A 26584-nucleotide genomic window follows, 5' to 3' on the forward strand; every position below is an offset into this window, starting at 1 on the left:
CTTCATGTGTTATCTGAAACATGTGAATACGTTTTTTGTGAAATGATTTGAATGTCTGAGCATTTGATCCTCTGGGAGAAGGAAGGGAAATATTTTCCCTGTGCAAATTTGTAAGGCTTCTATCCCATAATAATTCTGTCTTAAATCCAGCTTGTAACCTGATTTGATAGCTTTGCATAACATCATAATGGTATCTGAAGAATTTGTCTTTTTTATTAAAATCTCTGCTTGACGGTAAGAAGTTGGAATTAAGACCAGAACACCAAGCAAGAATCATAGAATCATAGAGTAGTTGGGGTTGGAAAGGGTTGGAACAATCCCAGGCACAGCTACAGGTTAGGCAAAGGTTAGAAGCCCTGTGGAGAAGGACTTGGGGGTGTTAGTCAGTGAGAAAATGAACATGCGCCAGCAGTGTGCACTCACAGCCCAGAAAGCCAACTGTATCCTGGGCTGCATCAAAAGGAGTGTGACCAGCAGATCGAAAGAGGTGATCCTGCCCCTCTGCTCTGCTCTCGTGAGACCTCACTTGGAGTATTGTGTGCAGTTCTGGTGCCCTAAACATAAAAAGGACATGGAACTGTTAGAACAAGTCCAGAGGAGGGCCACGAGGATGATCAGGGGACTGGAGCACCCCCCATATGAAGACAGGCTGAGAAAGTTGGGGCTGTTCAGCCTGGAGAAGAGAAGGCTGCGTGGAGACCTCATAGCAGCCTTCCAGTATTTGAAGGGGGATTACAGGGTTGCTGGTGAGGGACTATTCATTAGGGACTGTAGTGATAGGACAAAGGGTAATGGGCTGAAACTTAAACAGCAGAGGTTTAGATTGGATCTAAGGAAGAAATTCTTTCCTGTTAGGATGGTGAGGCACTGGAATGTGTTGCCCAGAGAGGCTGTGAATGCTCCATCCTTGGCAGTGTTCAAGGCCAGGTTGGATGAAGCCTTGGGTGATATAGTTTAGTGTGAGGTGTCCCTGCACATGGCAGACGGGTTGGAACTAGATGATCCTAAGGTTCTTTCCAACCCTAACTATTCTATGATTCTATAAGTTCCAACCCCCCTGCCATGGGCAGGGACACCTCACACTAAACCATGTCACCCAAGGCTCTGTTCACTGTTCACTGTACAAGTTCACTGTTGTTTGTTTAAAGCACCTCAGCCATCTTGGCTGTAATATTCAGTACTACTTTTAACTCAGCTCTGGTATTTCATGTAGAATATTGCCAGTTCACATTGCAGTTTTACAGAAATGAAGAAATTATAGAAGTTTATGTTTTCAATTTAGAATTTAAAGTGTGTTTGTTCTCAAGCTGATGTATAAGTTTAACATAGTAGTGATTTTGGGGAGGGAGGCAGGGGAAATCATCCCAAACTCCAAATCTTACAACAAGGAAATACAGATGGTATTTGCATTTGCTTTTGACTATGTGTCACTGGGTGAAATATTCTAGAGGAAAATAGAAAGTGTTGGGTTCTAGTGGGGGGAGAGGGCAAAACGTGTACTTTTCCAGTTGCAGTCCAGGAATTGCAATTATTAACTTTATCAGGCAGTGAGCGAGCCTGTATCCCTAGATGAAAGACAGGAGCCCCTTTATCATTTGGTAGGGGAAGGTACATGAAAATATTGCTGCAATGCAGGCATGCAAATAAAATCAGGACAGTAGGTAATGTGTTGTAGGTCTAAGAGGTCTTGAGAAAATCTGGTTGTATATGTTCATGTTGTTCTTACAGGATTTAGCAAAATGGAAGAATCGTAGAAAGAGCTTCACTTCTGAATTGCAAAAAAAGAAGGAAGAGAGAGAAGAAATAGAAAGGAGAGCCTCTGAGGTGTCTGAGAGGAGTACAAAGTCACTGAAAGAAATACAGCAGGAGAGGTAATGACCCTAATGGGAGTATTATGTTGAAGAACTTAATTCTGAGAATTTCTATTCCCTTGAATTCTTCAGCAGCTTTTACTGGCAAGTTTCAATTGCTTCTGCAGACATCTCAACAATTTTAGTTGCAAAACATAATGTAGAAATCTAGGCAATCGAAGGACAGAATATGGTCTGCTAATGCATTGTTTTCACAGAAAGTTACAGTTTTAATCTATAAGTGGTTTTACTCTATTATCCATAAATAAATGTATTGAGAAGTTAGTATTTGCACCTACTCTGAAGAGATTAAAATCATAACACTGAACTGCCTTTTTTATTCCTAGATCAACTTAACTATTTCTCTTTCCTCTATCACTGCATTTGCTATTCTTTTAACCACCATGGATAAATACAGCCAGAATTTTAATGTGTATCACAGAGCTGTAAATTTTTGCTTGATTTCCTTTCTGTCCCCAATTGCTTCTCTGGGTATTTACAGAAGAAGATTCTCTCCAAAGAGTCAGAAGTGTAAACTGAGTAGCATAGTATCGCTTCTACTGGTAACAGTCTTTCAAATGCATGTAAGACTGAGATGAAGGGAATATGGACACTGCATGTATTCATAAAAGAAATTTAAGAATGGTTTGCATTTTTTTTGGTGGGGGTGTTAATTATTTGTGAGTACAAAAATTAATTTCTTGAATGAAATATGGATGCTAGTTGTATTGAATGCCCAAAATCATCAGAATCTTAAGAACAGTGGAGTAAATATTCTCTGTGGTGGTTGTCCTTTTATGACAAAAGGAATGAACAGCAGAAAATAAATCCCCAAACAACTGAACTTCAGGACACCATCTTCTTTGTTATCTGAAGTTCAGAACGTAGCATTTTCATAGAGCAGGCACACCAGCAGAGCTGTACAATTCAGGCACTGTTATGGGACTACCTTCTCATTTTTCCTCAATAAAATCTTGATTTTTGAGGATTTTGAGCTATATCATTTTCTTGGCAAAGAGATTTCTGTCATGGTGGCAAATTGATAATGTGATGGTGGTATGCCTGTGTGTTATGAGAGTGTTGAAATAGCCAGGAAGAGAAAAAGGTAGATTTAAAAATATATTAAAATACTATGAATTAAATGATGCCATTCATTTTCACCTATTGGAGACATGTCTCTTGGTTTGTGCTTTGCTTTGAACATTTAGTAGTTGAAAGACTTAGGAGGCTGCCTGTTTGTCAAGTCCCAAAAGGTATTTTAATGTGCTCTGTCCCCACAGGGAAGACAGAGATCTAGATTCCTACAGGCAGCGAAAACACGAACACAGATGGACATATTCACTGAATGATGATGTGTTTAGTGAAGAAAAAGCACCTTCCACACAGTCAACAGCAAAAGACTACCTTTTGGAAGAAGATACCACCTACAGTTCTAAGGACAGCAAAAGCACAAACGCCACACAAAAGCACAAGGAGAACCTCCCGGAGAGCTCGGCCACTCGTGAAGCTCCTACTCCACCAAAGAGCCTGGCAGAGGAGCAGAACTCGGCTCTTTTGTTTACCCGCTACTCAGCGAATGCTCAAACTGGGTCAGCTCAGGTTTCAGCTTCTCTCCCCAGAAGTTACCAGAAAACCGATACCTCTAGGTTAACATCTGTGGTTACACCAAGACCTTTTGGTGTCCACTCAAGAGGAATCTCGTCACTTCCACGGTCATTTACGGTAAAATTCTGCTTCATTCCTGCAGTTTGGGGTCTTGGGTAGCTGGGGGAAGAGTAGAGTTTTGACATTTTATTTATTTATTTATTTATTTATTTTTAAGTCTTCTGCTGTTTGATGAAGTCTGTGTTAATAGGGCAGGCAATTCTGCTGTGGCTATAGATGTTTACTCGTGTTTCTGTACTTTAAAGGCACTCCTAGAAATAAGGCTGATAAATACATTTGGTAGAATAATAATGTTATTATTTTTAGTAAGTCTCCTTCATGTTGCTTATCAAAAGCCTGTCTTTGTCAGATGTAATTGTCTGAAACTAAGTTAACGTAATTAAGTGCTAAAGACAAATTTTTCAGTTTCTCCTGCTCTGCTGACTTCTGATGAAACTGAAATTTCATGCTGCCTTAAAATTTACCTGCTCAGGAAAGCACTGAAACACAGAAATTGATATCCACCCTCTCCCGTCACCCTAATTAACTGTGTTGATTTTCATAGCTTTCTCCTAAATCCCTATTTGTCTCAGTTTTAAAAATTGTAAGAATGCAGATAATTCTAAGCAGGTGATTTTAACATTTTTATCTTAAAAAGTCTAGACTGTTCTGCAAGCACTTTGAGAGAAAAAAGATGTTTTCTTTAAAGTAGGTAATTACTAATGGGTACAGTAATCATAACTTGCATGAAAGGGAGTTTTTGTCAAATATATCGATTGCTGAAAGACTAGGGTTTGTTTTTTATTTTTAAGTGCATGTTTACTAAACTGTTATTTTTGTCCTAGATGGATGATACCCAGAAATACAATGGAGAAGTAGAAAAACCTAAGAGAACTCAAACTTTGCTCACTAGCAGTTCGTTTTCAGAACCAGATTCTGCACACCCTCTCTCCACTGGTGCATTCAAAAGCAGAGGTGAGGAGGAGGAGGAAAAAGAAGGTGTTCAGTCAACACCATCTCCTAGTTCAGCATTACCTGTAAAATCCCAAGACCAAGATGCTGGAAGCAGTATTCTTAAACCAGAGTATTACTGTCCTCCTGATTCTCTTTCACTTGCATCTTCTGCAGAAAATGTGAGTCTGACAGAGCCTGAGGATTCAAAATCTCAGGTAAGTGTGGAAATAATGTGATTACATAGTGTAACTGAATGCTACAGTGGAGGAAAAGAAAAAAATAAATAAAATTACAACTAATGCAAGTACTTTTTGGTAGTGAGAAAACAGCTCTGAGATCTACTATTTCATTTGATTTAGTTCAGGGGAAATAGAATATTTGGAAAGCAAATAATTGGTTCTCTTGCAGCATTTTTTACCGACCCTTTATATGTCCTGTGCTTAATGTTATTTCTCATTCTAATTCAAAATAGTTACTCTAAACACTGTGATGCTCATAAAGTTTTTCTTATTCTCAAAAATAGCACATCGTATGCACAAGCAGGTATGTCAGATGAATGATCTGAGCTGCTGTAGCATTCATTTGCACGTTTAAACTGGTGGTGGAAAATAAAGATCAGCTTTTTAAAGGCCAGCCTTAAATGTTACTATCACGCTATCCTTTTTTTCCACTGTGGCCTGAGCTCCCATGCTTTTCTTTTTGTTATTCACTTGAAATTAATCTACATAAATAAATTTTAAAGCAAATCACCATCTCTTTGTGTATGTGCTGATCCAGGAGCTGGATCTTTCAGCATTTTTTTTTAATATATATCCTCCAGGGCTGCTGCTTCAATTGATTGCATGTTTCACATGTGGAAAAAATGGAGCAATAGCTTTAATTGTTGATACCTTTCTGTAATATGTAATGAGGTGGTTCAAACTCCTTGACAGATTAGAGATGAATTCTTTGCATTCCTCATGCTGCTGTAAAAGTTAATTGTGCCAGTTGCTTGGGTGAGAATGGTAAGACCTTCAATGCTGATTTATGAAATCACTTCCCACACCAGCTTTTTATAAATTCAGGCACTGAACCATTCTTCTTCCTAATCACTTGTGGAAAAGGAACACGTTTCAATTTAATACTCCTGATACCCTTGGGCATTGCAATGAAATTGTCATAATTTTTTTAAACTCTGATCGTTTTATAAGGAAAGAGATCATGATCTTTTTTTTCTGTGTTATTACAAAAGCAGGCAGAGAAATTGGTGTTCTAATCAGTGAAAATATAGATTAGATAGGGGTTCTTTGTATCACTTTAAGGGAGCCAAATGAGAACAATATGTACTAAGTCCACTTCTTTTGGGTTTTTTTTCTTTTCATTAGTCACAAGATTATAAATCATCCTTCCTGCACATGAGTTATATATTTTGGTTTTGGTTTAAAATTAAAAAAAAAAAAAAGTTTTCTTTTTAAAAAAAGCTTGTGTTGTGCTTCAAACAAGCTATAACTTAAGGAATACAAGCTCCATTTGGCATGTTTGTAAATCATTGCCAGAGTTGAGGGACTGATATAGTTCAATAGTCATCAGGGCAATAACACCAGGTTTGTGGAGTACTAGGTGTTTTGAAGACAACCTGTCCAAATAATGAAGTTCAGTGCACAAAGTTGTATTACTTCTCTCACAAAAGGTAGGTCTAAAGAACCCCACTGGGTTGGGATGATGGAAATAAAAATAACAGCAACAGTAATTTCCAGGAACACACTCAAATTAGAAGCTTCAAATATGCGCTAGCCCAGTGTAAAACCTAACCTATTAGTATATTCTATTAGTATATTCACATTTGTGACTAATTTACTGTTACTCACCTAAGGACTTGGGTTGTATGGGAGCGTTTGCAAGCTGGTAGCTGTGTTTTGAAGAAAGGACTTATTTTCTACCCTGGGCTGTAACAGGGAGTGCTGTGCCAGGAGCATTCCTGTAACACAAGGCGAAACCTCAGGATGTTGCCTTGTAATGTTGTTGTCTTCCACACCCAGCACTGCTGAAGCATACTTTGGCCAGCTACATCTTGCAGTGCTCCCCATAACTGCCTGCTGCATCCTACCAGCATAGGAGCTTTGGGGAATTGGTTTAGATACCCAGACTTTTAAATACTTTAAAGTTAAATCCCAGCTCTTCATAAGGCTGGTTCACTAGGCAGCCAAAATGTAGTTGTACATTTACTGCATGCACATAAATATGTGAAGTCTCCTCCATGTGTGGCTTAGAATATATGTATTTTAACAGTGTTTGACAGAAAAAAGTCTACAGTTTTTTTTTCACCTTTTATAACAATGTCAGCTCCATGATAATGAGGTGATTTTATAACTTTAATGAAGGTATTCTAATTGTTTTTAAAGGAGCTTGCATTAAAATGTTTGTGTTCATAATATAGTGTGGAATTAAAAACAAGTGTTCCAAAATGTTTTCCCAATCAAGTATTTCTGTAGTTTAAAATGGTAATGTTAAGTTTTGATTCTGATTTTAAAAGCATCTTGAAAGTCCACTAGAATTGAAGATCTGGATTCTAGCTAATTCTGGGATTAGTTTTATTATCTGAGACCTCCATTACGAAATCCATAGCAAGATAGTAGTGTTTTACACGAAATTAAAAAGATGAATGTTCACCCAAGTAAATCTAGTTGTAGCATTGAACCTAAAAGAAATCAATGATGCTCATTGTAGGATGTGCAAAAATAAAGATTAATTTCTCTTATCTGACTTTTTCACATCTGACTTATGCTCTCTCACAGTACATTCCACAAATTTACAAGACTATCTATAAAGACCCATTTAGTGGTTTAATGTCCTTAAACTCCTTACATTTTGTAGCATTATGTTACAAAACATTTAAAATAAGAGAAATGCATAGCTAAATATGTATGTAGAGAAAATATAAATGTAAACTGGAAATATAGCCATTTGAATAAAAAACCAAATGAGTTAGTTAACTGACTTCAACACTGTTTCCTTTGTCTATGATGGTAATAATAGATGATTAAAGTGCACATTGTGACCAGCCTCACCTATTTAGAGGATAAACTTTCCCTCATTTAGATTCCTGTGATACCAGATACTGTAGTGTCATGTTTTATTTTTCAGGAGCAGTACAGTGAAATGAGAATCAGTATAAACCAGAGACCTGGCCACAGTCGCAGCTTTGGGTTTACTACAAATTGGAGTTCTTCAGGGGTCTTCGTACAGACAGTTGAAGAAGGTAAATATGTATTAACTGCACAAATTTTTGTTCTTGTGTTTAGGTTTCAGAGCCTTCTAAATTAAGGCATTTGCTGCCGACAGTGCTGGAAATATTTTAAATATCGGGTGAAGAATTGAAAAATCAATATTTAGTTTATTAATGTATTTCTGTGAATCCTCATCTCTTGAAATGTGTGGAATGCACAAATATCTAAAAGGCATTTTCCTAATCAAGGACATTTCTATAACCACTGAAAAGGCATAAATGTGATCACTCAAATATTCACCAAGCCCCTTACAGAACAGTAGTGAGGGGCACCTACAGACTTCTAACATCCAAATTGTTCCTTTCATAGAATCATAGAATAGTTAGGGTTGGAAAAGACTTAAGATCATCTAGTTCCAATCCCCCTGCCATGGGCAGGGACACCTCACACTAAACCATATCACCCAAGGGTCTGTCCAACCTGGCCTTGAACACTGCCAGGGATGGAGCATTTACCACTTATTTGGGCAGCCCTCACAGTAAAGAACTTCTTCCTTATATCCAGTCTAAACTTCCCCTGTTTTAAGTTTTATCCCATTACCCCTTGTCCTGTCACTATGGTCCCTAAAGAAGAGTCCTTCCCCAGCATCCTTATAGGCTCCCTTCAGATACTGGAAGGCTGTTCTGAGGTCTCCACGCAGCCTTCTCTTCTCCAGGCTGAACAGCCCCAACTTTCTCAGCCTGTCTTTATATGAGAAGTGCTCCAGCCCATTTATCATCTCCATGACCCTCCTGTGGACATCCTCCAACAGCTCCGTGTCTTCCTTAAGCTAAGGATACCAGAACTGCAGACAGTACTCCAAGTGGGGTCTCATGAGAGCAGAGTAGTGCTGGTCATGCTTCTTCTGATGCAGTCCTGTATGCTATACATTATATTTCAGTGAAATTCAAAAGATTTCACTTCATATGGTTTGTAAACACATGCAGAGGAAACTTAGGGGTTAGAATTTTTTTTTTTTCAGTTTTCCCTTTCTTAGTCATGTTAAATTTTGGAGACAGTTAATACTTTCAAGCAGTTTCAACTTCTAAATTAATTTCCAGTGCAGACTTTTTTTTCCAGATGTGTTGATACTGAGGAAAAGCAAACATTTTTTGTCTTGAAACATACATAAAGTTTATTTCTAAGGTTTAGTATTTTTTTTTTGCAGAAAGCAAGCTCAAGTTTTCCTAATTAAAAGAAAAACACAACAAACCACACAAATACCCAAGCAAATCACATATAATGCTTGTTTTCTGAACAGTGATCTTTCCCATTGCCAGTAATACTTCAAGAATATTGAATTGTGCCCTTTCTTCCAGCCAACACAAGATCATTCTGAGAAGGAAAAAATAACTGGAAACTTCTAATTTACTTAGCCCTTCATTATGCTTTCCAGAAAGGAAAAAAATACCATTTAACAGCACTTCCTGAGCAGCCTTGATTTCCCCTTTTCCACCACTTCAGTTTTTAGACCTCTCCACTATAACTGGATACTTCCCATAACTAGATTGTAACCTCTTATATACACTTTGCATGAAGAGTAACTTTCCATTTGCTTTTCCTGTTGCTAGGCTTCTTATTTAATTTTGTTACTTGGAGGCAGAGAACTGCCTCTTTGCACTGCCTGAGGGTAGTGAGTGTTCCTGCTGGTCATTCACAAAGGTCCATGCGGACTCTCTCCCCAGTTCTGAAGGCAAGGAGAAGATGAAGGCCTTGTGGCTGTTACCTTGGTTACGCTTCATTATAGGTCTCACAAGGAAGGGTATGAAATATAGACTGAATGGAGAATGGACTGTCTGTTGGTATTCTCATTTATAGCTTGTGTTTAATACTTTTTTCATCAACTGGCTCAAGTTGAATCCCTATTCATAAGCTGCAGCTTTCTTTAAAGGATGGCCCATTGAAAGAGTAAGATCTGCCAGCTATGTGCTTATGAATGTTTAATATTTTTAAGGATAAGTTATAGGATAATTCAGATTGGAAAGGGCCTTGGGAGACCATCTAGAGCAAATCCTGTCTCAAAAGTGTCAAAACTGAATTTGGACTGGGTTGCCTAGGGCCTTACCCAGGTGGGTTTGAGACCCTTGAAGGATGGAAACTGCATTGTTGGATGGAAACTGTCTACATTGCATAATTCTCCTCTTGGAGAAAATTTTCTATGCATATCCAGTCAGACCTTTGTTTATAACCACTGTGCCGTGTTCTTCTGCCATAATTTCAATAGAGAAGGCTTTCCCTTCTCAGTGACCTCCTGGTAGATAATGGGGGGGACTGCCGTAGGTCCTTCTGCAGCCTCTCTTTTCTGGGCTGAACAAGCCAATACCCCTCAGCTTCTCCTCACAGAGCAAGTGCTCCAGACCTGACCATCCCAATAGCCTTACAGTTAATTGATGTCTCTCTTACAGTGAAGAGCCAAAACTAGACGCAATATTGTCCAAGTGGCATAACAAATGCTGACTGAATGCCCAGTTCTCCACCCTCTCCATTTTGGCATGGTTTGCAAACTTGGCAAGGGTGTGTTTTACCACCTACTGTTATTGGTGAACAGAGGAGAGGTAGAGAGGACAGGTCCCATGATAGATCCTGGAAGCTTCACTTGTAACCAGTCTCCAGTCCAAGTATAAACTCTTAACTGCTACCCATAGAGCCTGACAACCCAGCAAGGTTTTCACTCATCTGGTTGTTCTGCCCTGTAGACAATACCATCCCAACTTTGATGCCAGGATACTGTGGAAGATCACATCAACAGCCTTGTTAAAGACAAGGTGGATGGTATCCGCCATTCTCCCTTCATCCACAGATCTAGTTGTTTTGTCATTGAAGACAATTGGGTTGTTCAAGCATGATTTAGGCTTGGCAACTCCACACCAGCTCTTCCCAGTCACCTTTCTTGTGAGCTCAGTAATAGCTTCCAGGTAGACTTTCTCTGATTGTTTTGACATGTCATCCTAACTAGCTATATGACTTTCTTCACGCAATGCCTTTATCTTTTTACTACTATAGCTGTATTCTACATATGCTTTTCCTTCAAAAAAATATTAAGGAAACTAGTTGGCAAGCAAAATTAATGTCTTATAAGTGTTCTCAAAAAGCTTAATAAGAGTTAAGCTTGTAACACATTACAGTGAGACCCATTTGCTACATGCAAAAGAAGACAGTTCTCATGTTTTTTACAGGTATTTTCAACCTAATGCTAAAAATTAGGTAATCATTAATCTAGACATTGTTCTGACAACTTCCCCAGTGCCATATAATCTTTATTGTTTCAGTCCTTTCCCTTCTACCCACCCTATTTGCAGTCATTTTGTGAGCTTGTGTTGGTGTAGGAATGCACATGTCTGCAAACACTTGCAGGCATGTTGTACAAAGTAAATTTTGCTCACTTCCTTCAAGTTTTTTTTTTTTTTTGTATGACTGAACTAGTATTTATCTGTTGCAATAGCAACAGGTCGGGATAGGTTAACGGTAACTAAATATGTATGGAAAGTGAGTATTTGGTTGGTTTTCACTGGGGAGTAGTAAGAAAGAAAAACCTTCCACCTTTATCTTCAGGGAAACTCATGAAAAATAACAGTATTTGTGTTATGTAATGTGAACTAAATCCTCTACAGCAGTATTAAGAAATTATCAGTCTCCTGTAGTCTTGGAGGAGCTGGACAGGGAAAGACAACTGGCAACAAACATGTTTTGGCACCTGAATTGCCAGCTTTGTATAGTCTCTTTAGGCTTCTCCAGAAATGAATTGGAACAGAAGCCCAATATAGGCACCCTGTCTGACACTCTTGAGAAGCCCTTTTATTTCACACACTGCAGAGACATTAGAGGAAGGGCACCTGGCAAAGTCACTTGCCAAAAATTGAGCTGTTTAAGTTGTTCTGATTCTGCTGGGTCTACACATGTAATCTAGAGACTGCTGCTGTTCATTCAAATCTGTATGGTTGGGATGTGGTCTGGATATGTCTTTGTGGTGATGCTATAGGAGAAACCACGTCATCTTAAATTCCCTTCCTTTCCGAAAACTGAGCTGAAATGTGCTGTTCTCACCTGTGAGCTAGTTTTCATCCCTGTCAGATTATTGAGTAAAATGAACACAATCTTCTTTTGGTTCCTAGAGCTCATTCTGTCACAACACGAGCAGGGAAATTAGCAGTTCTGATGTCTCCCCTTGAGCCTGAAGCATTCTCTGTACTATGTTCAGTCTACATGTGGTTAAACTATGTGGTATTAAAGATCTTGGATTTTTAAATCAGACACAATTCCAAATGTTATATGATGATTTTGAAAATAGTAACTTCAGTGGCAGCATTGGTAGTATGCTTAATAGTACCTTCCAGTAAGAGATTAGAAAACCCATTAATTCTTCAACATCTTCTTGGCTCTAAGGAGGTTCATATTCCTTCCTGTTTAATTATCACCTATGTTTTCATCCTCCAAATGAAATCATACCTTTTCTTTTATTCTATTGTTTAAAAGTATTTGTTATGTTTTGAAAATGTTACTGATAACTGCTAATGAGTTTTTAGTCTGTACTTTAAGAGGAATAGACATGGAACTACACTCTTTGAACACAATAGTTAGAGTTCACTAGAAAAACAATACTAATGGGTAACTGGTGCAGTATTAGGAAGCATAGTTTTTCTTCATTCCCTAACTTCCTTGGGTGCTAAGAATAATAAAAGCTATCTGAATCCTTGGTAGATGATCCAAGCTTATAGCAGCATTTTTGCAGCAAGTCAGGAAGCATATGATGTCTAAATTCTTCCGTCATGCTTGTCCCCATCTGTTTCTGATAATGTGATATAGCATTGTTCTTAGTGTATTTAAAAACGACGTCTGGATTTCACTACTGACTCTGGAAAATGCTTCCATTGTGTAATTCAAATTTATTTTACTTTATTAACATGAGGATTTATTGTGCAATCTTCAAATTAATTTCTCTTGTCTTTTTTCCATTTTTTATTCTGCTAAGGGAGTAATTGTTAATGGAAGAACCATTCAGATGTAATTCATAAAATCTTACTTGGGGAAGTTCAAGTTTCTCAGCTCATCCATTTTCTGAATTAAATAGAAAAAAAGTCTATTAACTGATCCTGTATGTTCTCTGTCCTAGGCTAGTGAGATTGCCTGGCAATGTGTAGTAGATGAGGAAGAGTATAAAGTGCAGCCTATCTTGCAAAATATCATTAGGATTCAATCTGCCATAAAATTCACTCCTAGTAGTCAAGTAGAATCGAGAGAAGTCCAGGACATCACACAGCAATGTTGTGAGTCCAATTACCAGAAAATTCAGAGCTAGCAAACTATTTTAGCAAAACAACAAAGCAGCATGCTCTTGTCAATAGCCCCTTGAAAATATAAATAGGAACATGAGAAAGCCAGCTTTTACTGAAATTAAGGAGGAGGTTGGGGTTGGGTTTTATTGGTTTGGGGTTTTTGGTTTGTTTTTTTTGGTGGGGGGGGAGGAGTGTTGGTTTTCTTGTTTTGTTGGGGTGGGTTGGTTGTTTGTATTGACAAATAAAAGGATTACCCAAACATTGGCTGAATTTCAGCTAATCATTGGCTACAGACACTATTGCTGCCTCTCTAATTCACTACTGGACAAAGGTTGCTTATTAAGTGGGCTAACCAGAGTGTGAACATTTACAAATCCAAAAGGCTGATGTTCTTTTTTCAGAAGTTTCAGGTTGAAACAATACTTTGATACCAGGTTTACTGATCTTATAAGATCAGTACTAGATTTTTCTAGTGTAGATTTTTTCTAGTGTAGTAATTTTTTCAAAGACTTTCTGAATATCCAGCAGTAAGCATTTATTTGTATTATTTCTTCACCCACCCAACCCTCAGTCACAACTATGCTAAAAAAATCAATGTGAATGGAGACCTGATTTTCTTTTTCTTTTATTTTCTGTAGCTAGCCCTGCATCAGTTTGTCAGCTGCATGTTGATGATGAAATTATTGCTGTCAATGGCACAAAGGTTTCATGTATGGACTATAGACAGTGGGAAGAAGCCATCAACAGAGCACTGGAAACTGGAAACCTGCTCATGGATGTCAGACGATATGGAAAGAATGGTGAGTTGTTTCATTGGGTGGATACAGTATGCTCTTTAAGGCAAATAAGCTCTCTGTGCTGTACCTGACAGCTGAGAGTCCTTATTAGCCTTACAGTAGTAATACGTATCTAAGCTAAGTAGTTTGCTAGCATGTCTGTTGCATTTTAACACCACTTGGCTTTTTTTTTAACTACTCGTGCATTAGAAATGTCTTGACAAGCAAGTCTACAAAGCACTGAACTACTGACCTCTCTTGTGCTCTGACCTATTTGAGAGGATGCACAGGTAAAAAAGTGTGCAACCACCATACAAGGGGGAATATAACATTTTTTTTTTCTGATACATTGCAAAAATGAAGACAGGCTGGTCTCTAGACGATAGTAATTTTTAGAGTCTTTCTTCCTCAATCAGCAGCTCCCTTTATTCAGAGAAAGAAAATCATGTGTTCCTTTCTTCAGGGAGTGTTTCAGGTAGTGGATGAGTTTGTGGGTGATGTATTGTGCTATGATTTTGGCCATTGACCCAAATATTGTGATGCTGTAATCTCTTCAGAATTGTGCTACCTATTCTGGCTAGTGAGGGTTTCCATCCTGGCTGGAGGCCTTGTAGCATCTCGAGACTTGCCATGGGTTTAATCAGGATACCCTTTCAAAGTCCCAAAATAGTTTTTCTAGAGTTGAAAGTGCAATGATTTCTTTCACAGTATAAATACAAAACATTCTTTTTGGGGGAAGCTAGGTAGAATAACCTACCAGCAAGTGGGGAGAAAAACAGCGATGTGAGGAAGAGACAAGAATCAAATCATTGCTATAGGACCTGGCATAAATGAGTGAGATTAGTGGAGAAGAACTCACTGAAGAAACCTTAGGTAGTGGGAGGGAAGAATTTATGCAATCTGAGATAAGATTATAATTTGTCTTTGCTTCATCAGTTTTGGTAGTTTAGTTTAAACTGCCCTTTTTCCCCCCACACTGTGCTTCCTGACGAGCACAGGCATGAAAATGACACTTCCCTGGATAGAGTGTGAGTTAAATTGTACCTTGAGTGACTAAAGCTGGAAGAATTTTCTCAATCCTTACTAATGCTAATGAGATAGTTTCCAATGAATACTAATTGCTGTGTAATGTTGAGCTGCTGTTGTGCTTGTTAGTAAAATGTGGCAAACTTTTACCTGGCTTATAACTAACACTTGCATTTTTGGGGAAGGCGGTCTGCTCATAAAAGCCCTTTTTCCTGTCTTCACAAATTCCACCTGATTTGTGTCTCTTCCTCTTCTGTTATGTATGTGTTTTGTGTGTTTTATTTTAATGTATTTTCACTAACTCTTGTTCTGTTCTTTGACATTACTGTCTACATTAATTTCTTGATCATCCACATACCAAAAAGATTGGGGCAAAGACCTGCCTTCCCTGCCACATGTAAGGCATAAAATCCTCAATCTCACCAGTATGGCTACCAACATTATAGGTGCATCTGAAAATAAATGGATTGATGCAACTTCTGGAGAAAACGTTTCAAATGTTTCCACCGTATCAGCAAAAAGAGATTTATCCAGCAGCCTTCAAAGTTCTGTGAGTATGTTTTTGAAGGGTCGTGGGATTTGGAGTGAGGAATAAAGTAAAATTTAATGCCTTGATAGGGAGAGGTTGGAGAAAAGACCTTGGGAATCTTACTTTTACTTGTATTGTTTAAGGAACATATAGGATACTGCAAATATGGAGATGTAACTATGTACATATTAAGGTAAATAAGATGTTTTAAAGACTTGCTACTGCCCATTCATGAGTGGATACTAAGTGATAAATGTTAAAATATGTGCAGACTGGGTTTTAGCTGAAATGTATACAGTGCTTGTTCTTTAGAAAAGACTTTCATCTCTATTATTAGCATAAATGAAGGTTGCAGACCCAGATTACTTGCAAATAACACCCTGCCTGCCATGAAATAGAAAGATCTCAGCTTCTGACATTTTCTTATAAACTAATATCTTTTATTTCAGCCAGCTGGTTATTGATCCCCTCATATGCCTGCAGTAATTTTACCATATAATACACTTAGGAAGTGTTAGACGGTTTTGTATCTTTCTGTGGAAAGTGTTCTGAAGTGTTTCATGATAGAGAGCTCCTGTCAGGGGAGATGTGTAATTGGATAAACTTCTACAAATCTAATGAACTTAAGCTCTTCTTTTTTTTTTTTTGTTTTTATTACTATGTTTTTCAGGATACAGAAACAAAATTGATAAATGGAATGCAAGGAGATCTTGGCTCTAATGAACAAAGAGGTAAACCACTGTTGCTTTTCATCTGCTAATTGGGTGGCTTTGCAACAAGCACAGACACTAAACCTGTAGTCATCACAAGCTTTGTACAGTGGGTGAAGTGAGACCTTAAAGAACTGAAAGCTAGACAGGTATTAGAGATCTTGTTGCATTCCAGCTGGGTGTAGTTTGCTTCCACCATGTGTTAGGCAGCTGGAAAACTTAGAAAACTGACAAGAAAGCAGTGACAACTTCCACCCCTCCCCCCACTTCTGCATTAGTGGTTTTAAATGTAGTGTGTGACAAGGGTGAAAGAGAAGAAGGCACAGAATTTGTTATGATTAGTACTGCATTGTGTGGATAACGAGTCAGTATGAGTATTGATTCATTTCACTGCACAGAAAGAGTCTAAAGAGTATTCAACTTCTTGTTTTTCTTTTTCCCCCTGTTTCAGTTGTGAGGTTTGGGGGCTAGTGGTTGCTTTGCTATTATAATTTTACTTTTATTCCTGGAGAATGATATTGATGATTCTAGTATGAATAGTAATTACTTATGATACTATGAACAGTTATAGCCTTACTTGATGACAGTGAGAGAAACCAGGTACATATACTTTCTAGTAGAATAATCCTTAAATGGATACTTTGCATTTCATTTTACCTTGAATGAGCATGGCAGTTTATAAAAGAATTTCCCCAAGAAATCATTTGCCCTCTGGAGATGCCTTTCTGATGACCTTAAACGGTGATTAATCTCTTAAATCCAGTTTGGCATCTCAGTGGAGGAGGTTTAAATTAGACAGGGAGAATCTGAGTCCAAGTTTGTCACTTGTGCTGTTCTTACAGTTGGACATTGTTAGCGTTAAAATGAAATACTAATCAGTATATGGTGTAACCTACTAAAAACTGTATTTGTTATTACGAAAGGTGAGGTTTCCTTTGTGTTTCAGGGGCTTCTTATTTTTCTGAAGCTTTTTCTGAAGATGTTGCTGTTGATTGGAGGTCTAACAAAAGTTTCTGATCCAGTGGGGATAGTAAATAAAAATAATAAAAATGACAACCTCATTGACTTATTTATATTATTTGTATCTTTCAAATAGCATCTGAACCTATTTCTTTGAAAAACTTAAAAAGACGGTCACAATTTTTTGAACAAGGTAAACCAAAGAGCTAACATTTCCTGTACTTCCACGAAATTATTCCTGCTGCACACTCTTGCTAACAAGGCTGGTGCTGGGTACTATGCCTCTTCAGCATTGTTTGTTGCAGTTACAACAAAGCAACATAATTAATTTCCTTTCTTTTCCCAGGGTCATCAGGTTATTCTTACAATTCATGGGTCTACCTTTGTGGTAATGGGTCTTTCTGTGTTCTCTTACATCTATAGCTGTTTAAATCTCTTCTATGTTATTCATACATTTTTTTTTCACTGGGTAGGAGTAAGAAAGAGAGCACTCTTTGTTCAGGTTTGCTACTACCTACAAAACAAGAATAATGTTGACTGTTCCAGCAGAGGCTTAGGACATATCTCAGAGCTGTTGATAGAATACTTAACTCTGGATTTGAGTTTATCTTGAGTTGCAGCTCTGTGCTTTCATCTAAATTGCTGGGAAAAGGCAGCTGCTGGCTTTCCACTGTGTGGTGATGTCACAAGATCCCAAGAAGAGCAACATAAATTTTGAAATGCATATGCTAGCTTTTAAAGGCAAAAAATAAGGCACTCAATTTTGGTTTTGTAGGTTGCTTTTTGGTGTTTTGCATGTCACAACTCACTTCCACTAATGTTGTATGTCTAATGCTGTCTTCAGACTGCGTATGCCTTGCTGTTTTGCTGTATCCTGAAAGAGCGAAATTCTGGCCCACTGGAATTCAGTGTGAATTTTGCCAGTGCTTTTAGTGGGACCAGGACTTTGCTTTCAGTGGTGATGGCTTCTGTTTTTTCCAGAAGTAATATGTGAAATGCCACAGCATATATCTGTGTTTGTGGTTCTGTTTGCTTTGAAATACTTCTGCTGCATTGTATCTGCAATATAGTGGTATTTTGATGTTTGGGGGGGGGGGGGGCGGGGTTGGTTGGTTTCTTTTTGTTTGTTGGGTTTTTTGTTTGCTTTTTCTTAAGGCTGGCTATGAAGTATGAAATTTTTATTTTAATAAATTTCATAGCAATATTTGACCTATTGTGCTTGAGGAGGAGGAGAAGGGTGAATTTCTGGAGTGTGCACTTAGCACAGTTTTGTTCATTTTAAACTTTTGACATTTTAGTTTCATAATGGTATAAAATACTGTTCTTTCTAATGAAAGCCTGTACAGGCCAGCATAAGCTTACAGGGGTGAGAGAAGTAGAGAGCAAAGATAGCATCACCTAGTACAATTGCAGGAGATAAAGTCTGTTTGTCCATCACAATATTAGTGATGATGTTTAGGAAATGATTGTACTTAATCTGTGTTTCTTCACATTTTGTTAACTTTAATGTGTTCGTATAATACACATCTCTAATAATCATCTTGGCACAAGCTAAGACTGTATATGATAAGCTCAGATAGTGTAAAGTTTGTGGAGAATGGTGACAAGCTTACCAGATTCAAGTGTGTTTTGGGGAGTAGGGAAAGAGGACAATTGGAAAAGGAAAATGCATGGGTTTGTGGTAGAGAAGTTGCCTGTGGATGTTCATAACTCTTGATTCATGTCAAGGGCAATAGGTGAGGAGGTGCTTTACCCTGAAGCAGTGTTATGGATATCAGTCATGCTAAACAGTTTGGTTTCACAGTAATAATAGGAGAGGTGTAGCAAAGAACCTCTGTATAGCCACAGTGGGAGATGTGCTGCTTATTCAAGCAATTGCTGGTGATACTTGTAAGCATGTAAAGCTTTTAAGCACTTGTACAAGTTAGTTGAAAGTCCCTAATGAATTCTGACCTCAAGTGAGTTCAGTAGGGCAAAATGCAAGCATGGCTTACTAAGGAAGCAAAAATTAGTTTGAAGATCAGACTTTCCCCATTTACACAAGTCTTGCAGTAGTGAATATGTATAGTTCTAATGATTTTTGGTTTTTGCCTTCCAAATCTCACAGGAGGCCCAGAACCTGCAATGCCTGATGTAAGTATTATTTACAGACTACTAAGTACTGTAAGCCTGTTTTTTTAAGAAGCCCACTGCTTTTTATTGCTTTTTATACTGCTTAAAACTTTGATGAGATCTGGAGTACTTTCTATGATCTCGTAATGTGTAATGGAATGGTTGCTTAATGGTTGCTAATTTAGGTCCGTGTCACAATAAAGCTGTAGTGTTTGTAATAGCTTTTATTTCTCACTTTAAAAAATATGTTTTAAAATGTATAGCATTTATTATATGGAAGAAGATTAATGCCATTTAATTTCTGTGCTGTATTAGCTTCCAGTCCCATCCATTAGCGCTCCTAGTCGTCGGGTTTGGGATCAAGAGGAAGAACGAAAACGACAGGAAAAATGGCAAAAGGAGCAGGACCGTTTACTGCAGGTATAGTTAATTCTCATGATCATAGGCTGGCAATCCTTTGGGGGTAGGAACTGTTAAGGAAGTAGAATAACACATGACTTTTACAATTCTTCTTACCAATGGCCTAAGAGGACTCTCAGATACATTTGTTGAGCTGCACAGTTACACGCCCTAGCAATTATTTAGCAAAAAGAGGACAGTGCATTAATGAACTTCATGAAGTGAAACCCAGACTTTGTGTTCACTAGAGCCAGAAGTGCTTAATCATTACAAGGGTGGTATGCTCTTACTGGTAGCAAAATGTAAAGGATAAGCAAAGACCTAAGGGGTAGTAGTCTTCACTTTTCAATATGAGTTTTATTGTTTCCCCCCAAGAAAATTGTCTTTAGAATGAGTTTTACCTTCAGTTAACAGTACTGCCTTATATTCAGAGATTAAGAGAAGGCAGCCAATGCCATGGTTAGATGCCTGCTAGTATCTTGAGGTTTAGCAATTGGCTGATCGGTTGGAATCAGCCTGGTTCTCAGGGCCTCTCAGAGTCAGGAAGCTGAACCTGCTAACCCAAAATCACCTTGATAAGCGATTGCTAGAGATGGAGGAAGTGTTGTAGTGGATGGGACAATGTTTGTCATTTTAGGATAGCAAAAAACACAGCAAAGACCTCACCTCAGTGAAACATAAGCCCATTCAACCACATTCACCAAGACACAACTCTGCAAATTAAGTTAGTTATCTGAAGTCCAACACAGACATCAATGGACATCATGTACTCTGCACAAGCCCTCTTAAATTTGGAGCATTTAGCAGAAAACTATTACGTGAAAGTACAGTGTAGCAACTCTGTTGCTTTTTGGATGTTTTATCTTTTGTCATTCCTTTAGTTTATAAACTCTGCAAGGCAAGAACTGTGCCTTCCTAAACATATCTGTGATCTCTTACTTTTTGGGTTGATGGCTGAAGAGATGGCTTTAAAGAATATAAACCTTGCCTTCCTTTCTTGAGAGCAGTCTCAGCCCTCTGCATTTGCTTTTCGTTGCTTCTCCCTTTTTAGTCCTGAACTAGTAAATTTGACCAGAATAAGAACGTTCTTTCGCTTCCCCATAACCCTAGCAACGAATTTTTAAATATCAGAGAAAGTGAAGTCTTTCTTTTCTTATTTCTGATATCTTAGAAGGAATACTTTTGACATCATTAAATATTTTGCCTTTTCCAAGATCTAAATGGTGACTGACAAAACCACCAAAACATTTATTGTGTACCTTAAGTAATGCTTTAAGACGTTACATTGATTTCATACCAAATCCAGTCATAGAACAAATTTGGACATCCAGAAAGTGTTTTTTGTTTAGATAATATTCCAAAAGACCAAGAGTTCTTGCTCAAACCAAATTACTGTCTCATATTTCACTTAGTGATCACTTCATACTGTATTAATGTGCATGATTCCAAGTGAAATATAATCCATCTTTAAAGAAATACCTTAGCTGATTTTTGTTTAAATGGGAACTAAGCTGTGACAGGAAATAAAACAAGCCTGAGGTCAGTTGTTATGAGATGTAGCGTGTAAAAAGCCTGCATTCTCCACAATCAATTGCAGAACTGCTTTGGATTATATTTGAGCCAGGATTTCATTGGCTTTGTAGAGCTCAAGCATGTTTTCACCACACTAGTCTGTTAAAAACTGTATTAAATACCAGTAGTACATTTCAATGCAAATAAAGAATACCATGTTTCTTATTTGCATGTTTAACTTCAATCTAACCTAACAGGAGAAATACAAACAGGAACAAGAAAAACTGAGAGAAGAATGGCTACGAGCTAAGCAAGAAGCAGAAAAAGAGAGCTCAAAGTATTTTGTTGAGGTAGGCTATAAATATGGCTTCACCTTTGTAAAATAAATTGTTGTCTGTGAATTGATAGAAAGAGATTTGCAAAATTGGGAAGGAAAGAGTAAATGGGATGTTTTGAGACCTGTTGAATTTGGCTTCTTTATGAATTGCTTAGGTAACTAACACCAGAAATACATCAGCAAAAGTTACAGCATGTGTTAATTATTGTGACCAGAATGAAATAGTCGCCTTTGCTGTATATTTACCTCCTGATGTTACTTGTTGGAATTCTGCTTCAATACTTCATCATGAGGCATGTTTGTAGATGCTTCGCTTGTTACTGGCAGCCAGCTCATTCTATCTCTGATAAATTTACATACAAATCAACTTCAGATTTGCCATCATGTGTTTCAAAACACTGAATGCATGTAGTTACTGTAGATACTGACTTTTATGGCTGTTCCTTATGGGAAGATGAACAGGTTTTCTCTGAGTGTGGGAGGTATCTGAGATACCTCCTCTTTATTGCTATGTGAGTGCTGCTTCAGGCACCCTAGCTAGATCAGTTGCGTTTATACAGTCATGAATAAGTAGACTGTAATTTAAGGCTTAGGATTTCAGTAAGAAAGCTCTTCGAGCTGTTAGAGGGCTTTGTTGTACAAGAATGTAAACCATTTTTGTATTTTTTCTATCATTAGAGGTTTTCATGCACCTGTAAACAGTATTTGTTCTCTGCAACTAAACCATCTTTTGAACACTGAAAGACATTTTCTCCTCTGAGGGAAGAGTCAGAGTGGTAGGACTGAGGATTTGACATTCAAATGGTAGAAGAATGGAGGAGAAATGTGAAATTCATTGGTCTGATACACACTTGCAGTGTATATCTTTCTGTATGCACTGTTAGGTAGGTCTCAGGTTTCTGAGTCAAAACAGTAGGGGGAAATTCTGGATATCATGAAAGTTTGTTTTCCATGGGTATTTAAGTGGAAATGGGATAGCTTGAAATGTGATACTTTAGAAAGGAGAATATTTCACATAGTTGTGGCCATGCTGCCCATGGCGCTTGCTAGGGCTGCTGCGTGGAATGGAAGCTCTTGCATTAGGAGAATGTGCTAGCAGACGCTCAAAGCATGAAACCAAAGTATGCCCTTTGGGTCTTGCAATGCAAGTGTTTGGGATGTTTATACACAGTCTTCCCTCAAAGAATAAATGAACTTTTCTGAGTGAGCAATCTATTTAAATAACATCTCCATTCCCTAAAAACATTAAGGTGGTTTTTGTTTTGTTTTTTTTTCCTTTGCTACAGGAGCAGTCTGTTCTAACCTTAAACACGTCTGTTCCTGCTCGAGCTCCGTCTGTGTCCAGCTGGAGAGCAAGCCCTGAAGCATATGCTCCTGAGGAGCCAGAAGGAGATGGAGGAAGCAAGGTAGCAGCATGCTTGTTGGGTGAGGAAGAAGGAAGGAGGAGGCATCAGGAGGAGCAGAGGATCCAGGAAGAAGCAGCCCTGCATTTTGAGCAAGAAAGGGAACTCGAAGAGCTGGAGCTTGAGAGACAACGTAAAGAGAGGGAACAGCAATATGCTGAGGAACAAAGGCGGCGGGCAGAGATGGAGGAACAAAGGCGGCGGGCAGAGATGGAGGAGCAGAGGCGAAGAGCAGAGATGGAGGAGCAGAGGCGGAGGGCAGAGATGGAGGAGCAGAGGCGGCAGGCAGAGATGGAGGAGCAGAGACGTCAGGCTGAAAGGCAGAAAGAGATATCAGTGGAGGTGCCTCAGTACCAAAGGTGTGCACTTCTGATGGGATGTGCTCTATTCCTTCTGCATTAAAAATTCAAATACATTTCTAATGGGAGTGTGTATGTCCTGAATATATAGGGGTATTCCTGTACGATGTGTAGTGCAATCAGTCAGTGCGAAATACCACAGGATAGCCTTTCTCTCTAAAGGTGGAAGGATCAGGCAGAAGACACAGTCTTTCCCCATGAGTTAAGTGCTCTATTAACCCACTTCTGCTTATTTTTTAAATAGGAAGTATAAGTAAAGTAATTACAGCCAAATGAAAGATGACCTGAAGCACTTACTGTTAAGATTTTTCTAAGAACCCTGCATAAGCCTTTTAAATTGGGAACCAGTGGCTAAACGTACAGGGCTTTCAGAAGAAATACCAAGTTAACTCTTTTCCAACAAATGCATGTCTGATTTTTCCAAACTTCTCTTTCATTTTACTTTGGCAGTGCTACAATAAAGATTAATTGCACTGCTGGGTTAATTTGTCAATGACGGATATCATAGTATATGAGTGAACTGATGCTGGCTTAGATATTGTAGCTTCTTAGAAATACCCACTGTGGATTTATTTATTCTAGAACATTAAAAAGTTTCTTTCATTACCTTCTTCAGCAGCTTGGTTTTAAAAAAAAATCCCAGAACACTAGAATTAAGAAAAAAACCCCAAGACAACCAACAAACAAAAAACCCCAAACAACAACCCCCTAACTATTAGTTTACATGTTCATGTTCTTGCCTAGAAGTTTTCAGACTACTGGTGCAGGCATCATGGGAGATTAATCTGTCTGAAACAGATTAAACCAGTAAATTTTCCTTATTTCTTGTGCATTTAGCTTACTGCCTTGTGCATTACTAGCTTTGCTGTTTATTGTGAGGATTTTCCCCTGTTCTCATATAAGTAATAAGAGATGACTGAAGATAACTTACGGTATCAAGTTAAGTCTTCAGAGAAGAAAATATTATTATAAAATTAAATATACTTACAGGGAAGATTGAGACCTAGAGTTACTTTAGCTCATTGTAAATGACTGCTGCTTGGGATCCCTGCTGAGCAAAGCAGAGGCACAGTTGTTACAATAGCTAAAGAAGTTTTTCTTGGCAGCTGTACCAGCATATCTCTACAATATTGGCCTGCCCCAATTACAAGATAATAGGACTTTGTGCAGTAACTTATTAAGCTGCTGTAATATCTGCATATCTAAATCGTTGATACATGCCTTAGTCCCACTGGATTTCGCTGCTTCTGAGCTTGTTGCCAAAGGATGCATTTTGCTAAACAAGGATGGCTTTGCTTTATAGTAAAGGAGCAAGGTCAGTGAAGCTGGGATTTAAAATATCTGACGTTAAATGTCTGCTTTATGATTATATCCAAAGATATTACTTGAGATCCAAAATGTTACATAAATATCTGTGAGGGCATGATACTTGCTGCAAAGAGCACTAAGGTTGGGAACAGGCAGATGGAAGAGCTTTGTCTGCGGAAGTTAGTGTTTCTCTAGGGGCCACAAACTGCACTTATATACAAATACACATGTAACTCTTAGAGAAATGCTGAGTTTGGACAAAGCTCACCTGCTGGCTTTGAAACAGGTGAGACAATCATTGTATACTGATACTAGTCATTTTTGCAGGGTCTGTAAAAGTCTTTGGGTTGGTTTTTTTTTTTGCCTGTATTTTCATGTTACTAACACATCCAAATTTTCTTTACGTATGCTTACTATCTGCTCAATTTCTAGAAAATGTTTTTTGTTTAATACACATTTTCTTGTATCTATTTTGATTCTAGACATTACGAACGCTATGAAGTATCTAAAACAATAGAGGATCGAGCTGGCCATCCTGTCATTGACAGGTAATAAGAAATTCAATCACTAAGCAGCTTAAAGTATCTTCAGCAATAAACATTAACCTTTTTGGCATGCTCATGTTTGGATTCCTTGTCACTTACAAAAATGTAATTTCAGGCAATTTTTCTGACAACCTTTTTTTCTTTCCTGCCTTCTTTTGTCATGTTTCTGACAAAATTAAGCCTCCTTAGAGCTTTAGATGCTTGGGGTTTTGTTTTCCTTTTTTCCCTTAAAGATCTATTTCAAATATTTTTAATAAGAGATATTTATATCTATGCATGTCTTTATATGAATCTAATGTATGCTTTTTCTTTCTACAGGCATTATGAGCGTTATGAAGTTTCTAAAACCATTGAGGAGCAACCTGGACAGTCTTTTGCAGACAGGTAGATGTGATATTGTATCTCAGCGTAGACTGTAATATCACTGTTTCTGTGTCAGAAAGCTTTGAAACTTCCAGTAAACTTTAACCATGGCAGCTAAGTGTGTTCCTTATATTGCTGCTGTGTTTTGCAGTTTTTATGGCATGCTTTCCTACTGAGAAAACAAGCAGCCAAACTTCTGGCAAATTATATGTTGTGTTGTAAACAACAGTTAGTCAGTAGGATTTTACTGGGAGAAGCAGAACTGTAAGGAAGTAAATATGTGGGTGGTACTAGACTTATATGGCTGGAAAACTATTTCAGATAATATGGTGGTTGTGTCATAACGTGCTATACAAACTAGGGTGCAGCCATCCCAATCAGGATTGCGCAAGTTAAGAGAGAGTAAACAGGGAGGGAAGTGAGAGGCAGCAGCTGCATATTTATCAGGAAGATAGTAGATGTGCCTCTTGTAAAGTTACACTCTCTTATCTTAGCATATTTTCTGTTTTGTTTGCTAGGGTGGTTTTTTTTGTTTGGGATTTTTATCATTGTTTTGGTGGGGGGTTGTTCTGTTTTTATTTCAACAGACCATATTAGCCAGTGCAGATGTGGACACTTTGAATAGACAGCTTTTTCTTCTCACTTTTAATCACTGGGCTATGGCTAAAAAATGCTGGTCACCTAAATCCATACTGTTTATATAAAGCCTTTGTCTTAGATAGCATCCCACAGTAGTTCTGAAAGGTCACCTCTGCTGTGTATTTAATCAGTTCCTATAGCTTGACTGAGCATATTATTTTTTTATACGAAGAAGAACACCAAAACTTAAAGGGTGCAACCAATAGATCTGTTACTAGAGGAAGATCTAAATCTAGATTTAGATCTAAATTTAGATCTAAATATCTAAATATTACATTTTGGGTATATATGTGAGGTGGGCATTAGGGTGGTGTACTGATCCACTCTTTGGAGCTCATGTTTGCTACAAGCATCACTGAAATTGTTGCTTTTTCTCAAACAGATAATAAAATAGGTCTGCAATATAGGGCAGAGAGTCAACTTGGGGGATCTAGAAATGTGACATTGTTTATATATCCTTTACCTGTAAACAAAGGACAAGACCACCTCAGAACACAGCTGTGCAGCCATTGCTGTACCTGTAAACACATGAATGTAATAGCTTTGGATTTCTGGTTCTTTCTGAGGTATTTTGAAACTGGCTGTGTTACTTGAGGCTGATCATACAGCACAGAGGTGTTGCTGAAGCTCCTGCTCTGTA

At 38.1% G+C, this 26584-nt stretch overlaps 1 protein-coding gene across 7 annotated transcripts in view; it reads left to right on the forward strand.

The window, feature by feature from the left end:
• Window positions 1-26584, forward strand: part of LMO7 (LIM domain 7) — a 130059-nt gene that overhangs the window by 93042 nt on the left and 10433 nt on the right. For 3 of the 7 annotated variants that reach the window (XM_031048100.2, XM_031048094.2, XM_031048095.2), the window contains 14 exons: window positions 1729-1871; window positions 3131-3572; window positions 4340-4663; window positions 7572-7686; window positions 13605-13766; window positions 15134-15318; window positions 15968-16028; window positions 17104-17160; window positions 19075-19100; window positions 19395-19499; window positions 21248-21340; window positions 22614-23089; window positions 24880-24945; window positions 25261-25326. In XM_031048100.2, coding sequence (XP_030903960.2) covers window positions 1729-1871; window positions 3131-3572; window positions 4340-4663; window positions 7572-7686; window positions 13605-13766; window positions 15134-15318; window positions 15968-16028; window positions 17104-17160; window positions 19075-19100; window positions 19395-19499; window positions 21248-21340; window positions 22614-23089; window positions 24880-24945; window positions 25261-25326 — 2321 coding nt within the window. The remainder of the gene's footprint in view (window positions 1-1728; window positions 1872-3130; window positions 3573-4339; window positions 4664-7571; window positions 7687-13604; window positions 13767-15133; window positions 15319-15967; window positions 16029-17103; window positions 17161-19074; window positions 19101-19394; window positions 19500-21247; window positions 21341-22613; window positions 23090-24879; window positions 24946-25260; window positions 25327-26584) is intronic. The other 4 variants (XM_031048099.2, XM_031048097.2, XM_031048096.2 and 1 more) reach the window with 4 other exon arrangements.

This window comes from Melopsittacus undulatus, chromosome 2 (assembly GCF_012275295.1).
Source record: "Melopsittacus undulatus isolate bMelUnd1 chromosome 2, bMelUnd1.mat.Z, whole genome shotgun sequence".
NCBI lineage: Eukaryota > Metazoa > Chordata > Aves > Psittaciformes > Psittaculidae > Melopsittacus > Melopsittacus undulatus.